Below are 3030 nucleotides of genomic sequence, written 5' to 3' on the forward strand. Positions count from 1 at the left end.
CCAGACTACATAAAGTGCAGTCACACAAAGTGCTGGGGCACATAGTGAGCAATGGACTTCAATGCTCTGCTGATTCAATAACAGCAAAGTTCCAAAATGCAGCACAAAAATAAGCACAGGAACTGTGCACTGGGAGCTTCATGCCATGGGTTTCCATGTCTGATGAGCTTCTGCAGGTGTAATGAGCAGTTGTCCCAGTAATTTTGTCCATATAGTGTATATCTCTTCATTTCAATGATGACACTGGTTACTAGGTGTGATCTTGAGCAGAAATCGGTCTTACTTAAACAATTAAAACACCCCGATGAGGTATTTTGGTTTTCTGCAGCCAGTCCTTTTTTTTCTCATTAGCAGAAAACTCTGGATAGACAGAAAAACAGAAACCCTCAAAGAAAACGGCCTTGTTTTACACACACCAAGGAGGAGTCAACAACCCCTCTAATCAATATTAGTATTTCTTAATGATTGTAATCTAGCAAATAATTTCATACAGGTCTCAACTCCTTGTACGTGTAAAGTAACCCTTAGTGGGAAAAAAGCGCCGCGCCCGTACTCAGAAATCGGCACTAAATAATTTTATTAAAACACCCTCGGATGAGGTATTGTGGGGGAAAGACTTTTCTTTTCTTTAGAGTCACTTTTCCGACAGGTTTTCTCATTAGCAGAAAACTCAACAGACAGAAACTCTAAAAGAAAACTGTCTTGTACTACGTACATCAAGGAGGAGTCAACAACCCCTCTAATCGTTATTAGTATTTCTTAATGCCTCCAGCCAAGCAAAGAATTTCATAAAGGCCTCCACTCCTTGTACGTGCAAAATAACCCCGAGTAAAAAAAAAAAAAGAAAAAGGAAAAAGCACATATTCAGAACTCTATCCCAAATAATTGTATTAAATGACCCCGATGAGGTATTTTGGTTTTGTGCAGCCACTCCTTATCAGACCGAAAGTAAAGAGTTTTTCTTCATTTTTTGAGCTACTTTTACAAGGGGTTTTCTCGGCATCGAAAACCGGGGAGCCGGAAGAGCCGTGGTACATGAGAGTGTTGTAGGTGACGTAGATATTTTGAAAGGGGTCGTTTTTGATCTGCTGATTGATTTCACAAAGACTGCAAAATTCCTCGCAGCCTCCTGGGTGTCCGATGACACAGGCCTCGCCGTCTGAAGGCACAGGTCCAAATCTCTTAAGGAGCCCTGGCGGCACTTTCTCTGTTTCCAGCTTAAGTATGACATAATCTAACTTATCGTTGCCGACGAACACCTTAGTGCTGAGGTTGTTCCTGTCTGATTCTTGGTCTTCAAAGTTAAAGACCACGGTAACGTTTACAAATTCACGCCAGTTAGGTGAGTTTGATTTAACCCAGTAGTCGAATAAGTGGGCGTTGGTCAAGACAAAGTTGTCAAATAGCACAAAGCCTGTGCCTTGCTTTATGAAGGAACCAGTTATGAGTTAAACTGACTTGCTCAGTTCGAGCAGCAACATAACACTGCGGATTTCAGTAAAAGGCTGTCGGCTCTTTCCAAATGTCTCCTTCCTGTATTTCAGTGCTTCCTGAAAATAATTTTTAGGGAATCTACACTCCATCCATCATTTCAGACACGGATACTGCTGACAAAGTAGATCGTAAACCTCCTTACGGTCAGTACTGCTGCCCGTTTGTTTGATTGCCGTTTTTAGACTCAATCAGTTCTGCCGTGCTACATCTAAGACTGATGTCACTCCACCGCTGCGCTTTGCATTATTTGATGCGTGTGGAGGTTTCTGCTGCCCTGGGATGGCTACATCTTTTATTTCTGTATCTGCTCCCTGTGGAAAACATATCTGGAATTTCTTATTGTCCAGACAATCAATTATGTCTGTGCACTCAGTCTTACGTTCGTCGTCAATGTTAACCAGCTCAAAATAGCCCAGGTCATCGGTGAAGCGACCGTCTCTTTTCAGAGCCTCGGCCGCAGTTATTCCCTTCTCCACGTAAACACAAAGATACTTGAACTGTTTTAAAGCGTCATTTTTTAAAAAAACTTTTCTCTTTTTTGGCATTAGTCCTCCCTTTGCACCGATGTAAAAGACAGAATAGCAATCTCTCGCCTTAACCATCTTCTTATATTTACTGAAAGGCCTCCGTGCAAGCTTGAACATGTTGCGTGTGCCGTCTGAACTGATGTCCGTGTTGGTCCTGCAGAGAATCAGTGTTGGAAAAGTTGTTAATGTAGCAAAAAACCAAATGTATTGCATTTAGTTCATAATCTCTTTAAAGCCACGATCTTTTTTTATCGCTTTCACTGGAGTGGGTAAATGAGTCTGCAAAGTTAAAAAAAACAGATTTACATCCATGTTTATTACTTTTATCGGACATCATCCAATCCCATTTATACACATTTAAGAAAAAACGTGGAAAATATCCTGTTGTTTCCATATAGAGACTCGGCATTTGAACCATCCCAAATATTTGGACTAGGGAACCAACTCCTCAAACTGGTAAAAAGGTCAAGGACACAGTTACACAATCGCTAAACTAACCTATTTTTGGATAAAATAAAACCATATAAGCATGAGCCCTGGAATCTCGGTTTAAAAAAAAAAAAGAGAAGCACTACATATTACTTTTCTTATGTTCAGTATACAGGAGTTGCTGCTCACAGTCTGAGTTGCACTAATGTGTCTGTCAGATGTCCCAAATGGAACGCCAGGCCGCACGCGCACTCATGCCGGACACCTCCTGACCTTATTTCCACGAACCCTCGACTCAGCTGCAAAGTGCTTACGGAGTAAGTTTCCTTTTCATCAGAATTATCTGCCGTCATTCAGACATAAGTTGAGCAATGGTTTAACCAATTTTCTATCAAAGGGATGCCGGAATTAAAAAGAACATAGGATGTAAGTTAAGGAAATATAAGTTTGACTATGGAGCACATCTCCTTCAGCGTTCACAAGAATGGATTGCATTTCTCTCAGTCAACTGACTGTTTAGGGGGAAAAGCGGCTAATAGTTAGTGGGCTCTGTGTTTGTGGTTGTTGTTTGTTAATCACA

The 3030-nt window shown here is 41.1% G+C and overlaps 1 protein-coding gene across 1 annotated transcript; it reads right to left on the reverse strand.

Moving 5' to 3' along the window:
- Positions 1 to 501: 501 nt before the first annotated feature.
- Positions 502 to 2803, reverse strand: LOC120743467 (serine protease FAM111A-like). Its single transcript, XM_040047108.1, has 4 exons — positions 2724 to 2803; positions 2088 to 2175; positions 1874 to 1991; positions 502 to 1444 (listed from the first exon to the last, which is right to left on the reverse strand). The coding sequence occupies exons 1-4, from the start codon at positions 2801 to 2803 to the stop codon at positions 891 to 893; spliced, it is 840 nt and encodes a 279-aa protein (XP_039903042.1). The 3' UTR covers positions 502 to 890.
- Positions 2804 to 3030: the final 227 nt, after the last annotated feature.

Source organism: Simochromis diagramma, unplaced genomic scaffold (genome assembly GCF_900408965.1).
Source record: "Simochromis diagramma unplaced genomic scaffold, fSimDia1.1 OVJJ01000715.1, whole genome shotgun sequence".
In the NCBI taxonomy this organism is placed as follows: domain Eukaryota; kingdom Metazoa; phylum Chordata; class Actinopteri; order Cichliformes; family Cichlidae; genus Simochromis; species Simochromis diagramma.

Coding starts and splice junctions, on each gene's coding strand:
- LOC120743467 (XM_040047108.1), bottom strand. CDS start 2,803: ATGACGGCAGATAATTCTGATGAAAAGGAAACTTACTCCGTAAGCACT. Junction 2,176..2,723: donor CGAGGGTTCGTGGAAATAAG/GTCAGGAGGTGT, acceptor GATTCTCTGCAG/GACCAACACGGACATCAGTT. Junction 1,445..1,873: donor GGTTAACATTGACGACGAAC/GTAAGACTGAGT, acceptor CAGTTTAACTCA/TAACTGGTTCCTTCATAAAG.